The 1,979-nt window shown below is 62.5% G+C and overlaps 1 protein-coding gene across 1 annotated transcript in view; it reads left to right on the top strand.

Annotated features, from left to right (window-relative positions):
• Positions 1 to 1,596: 1,596 nt before the first annotated feature.
• The window catches only part of MYCL (v-myc avian myelocytomatosis viral oncogene lung carcinoma derived homolog), a 4,044-nt gene continuing 3,661 nt past the window's right edge, over positions 1,597 to 1,979 (top strand). Inside the window, exon 1 of the mRNA XM_010000626.1 lies at positions 1,597 to 1,977. Coding sequence (XP_009998928.1) covers positions 1,597 to 1,977 — 381 coding nt within the window. The remainder of the gene's footprint in view (positions 1,978 to 1,979) is intronic.

Genomic DNA, 1,979 nt, shown 5'->3' with positions numbered 1-1,979 from the left:
TGGGCAGCGCTGGGATATGCTGGTTCATGCGGGACTACACTGGGCTGCACTGGGTTTCACTGGGCTGGGCTGTATTGTCCTGGGTTGTGCTGCTCCATGCGGGATCATAGTGGGCTGTGCTGGGAAGAGTCGGACTGGGATGTACTGGTCTGGGCTGGACTGTACTGGACTGTACTGGTTCATGCAGGATTTGATGAAGACATTTTTTCCTATGAGAGTGATGAGAGCCTGGCCCAGGTTGTCCAGGGAAGCTGTGGCTGCCCCATCCCTGGCAGTGTTGAAGGGCAGGTTGGATGGGGCTTGGAGCAGCCTGGGCTGGTGGGAGGTGTCCCTGCCCATGCAGGGGGGTGGGACTGGATGATCTTGAAGGTCCCTTCCAAACCAACCCAGACTGGGAGTGATTCTGTGCTGTGCTGGTCGCTGGGCTGGGGCAGATGGTTCCCCACAGGGATGACACCACAGCCTGGGGACCTGCCCAGGACCTGCCTCCAGCTCCCAGGTCCCCCGACTGGGGCAGATCCCGTGTCCCTGACCATGCTGGGTTGCAAGCAGAGGGTTGTGGGGCTGCAGTGGGTGGGCACACGCTGCTGGGGGGGATTCTGCTCCTCCCCAGTGGACCCTGTAACAGCACATGTGAGTGCAGTGATGCCACGGTCGTTAGTGCACGGGGTGGAAGCCTCGTCGTGTTTTCACAACATTTATTGCACTTCCTAGAAGGACCTTGGCAGGGGAGAGATGTGACATCCTGCTGGGCTCACCCAGGTCCCTGGGGACCAAGCACATCTCCCCACATCCCCAGGCTGGGTGTGCCAGGAGCCACATGGACAAAGTTGACTTTGGGCAGCAGCGATGGGGCCACGTGCAGGTGAGCTCGGGAGCCCAATGGGAAGTGGGGGGACGGCCAGGCAAAGGGGAGGGGGGTGGGAGAGGGCACCTGGGGGTGGTCTCTGCCAGCAGGTAATGCCTCCCTGTGACTTGTCCCCACTTCAATTTGTTGTCCTGTTGTGCTCAGCTGAATGTCCCCGGGCTGGTGGCACAGCTGGGCTTGGCCTGGGTGTCCTCAGCCAAAATTCTCCTTGCAGGACACCCTCAAGGGGGGGTTTCCCCAAACCCTGACCTTTCTAATGGGCTGAGGGTGGCACCGGGAGCTGGTGGGACACTCGGGATGGGGGCAGCGAGGGTCCCCCAGAACTGGTTCATAACCTCCTTAGCATCCCCGTGAGCAGGACGGAGAAACCCGGGGGGGTTGCAGTGGCACCCCCATCCCGTGCCCCCCCGGGGGGGCGGGGAACGTGACAGGATCCCGCCCAGTATGCAAATCACAGCCCAGCGATTGGCGGGCGGGCGGGGCTTGGTTCCCACAGAACAGGGTATAAGAGCAGGGGGGGAACAATGCCCCGGCGGTCCCGGCTCGGTGGCTGGTGCCGCCGCGACCCGCAGCGCCGGGCGGGGGGCATCAGGGGGTGAGGGGGCTTCCCCTTTGCCTCCATGAGGCTGGGGGTGCCTCTTTCCTGAGTGCGGCTTCAAATCCGGCTTGGGGGTGCCCCCTTTTTTTCCTTTCTGCCCCCCCTTCACCTTCGTCCCGCTGATGCAGAGATGGAGTTGGACTCGTACCAACACTACTTCTACGACCATGACGCCCAGGAGGATTTCCACCGCTCCACGGCTCCCAGCGAGGACATCTGGAAGAAGTTCGAGCTGGTCCCCACGCCCCCCCTTTTCCCTCTGGGGACCCCCGGGGAAAAAGCCTGCTGCTCGGGGGCGGAGGAGCGCTCGGGCTGGCTCTCCTGCTGCTGCCTGCCCGGGGAAGAGCCGGAGTATCTCATCGGGACGGGGGAAATCTTCGGGAACCTGAGCGCTTTCATCCTTAAGGATTGCATGTGGAGCGGGTTTTCAGCCCGGGAGAGGTTGGAGAAAGCGATGACAGAGAAACTTAGCGCGGGCACGCAGAGGGTCACCCCCCACAAACCCTCCTTCGC

The sequence above is a fragment of the Chaetura pelagica genome, unplaced genomic scaffold (genome assembly GCF_000747805.2).
Source record: "Chaetura pelagica isolate M959 unplaced genomic scaffold, ChaPel_1.0 scaffold676, whole genome shotgun sequence".
In the NCBI taxonomy this organism is placed as follows: Eukaryota; Metazoa; Chordata; class Aves; order Apodiformes; family Apodidae; genus Chaetura; species Chaetura pelagica.
This window is presented reverse-complemented; position numbering and strand designations above follow the sequence as displayed.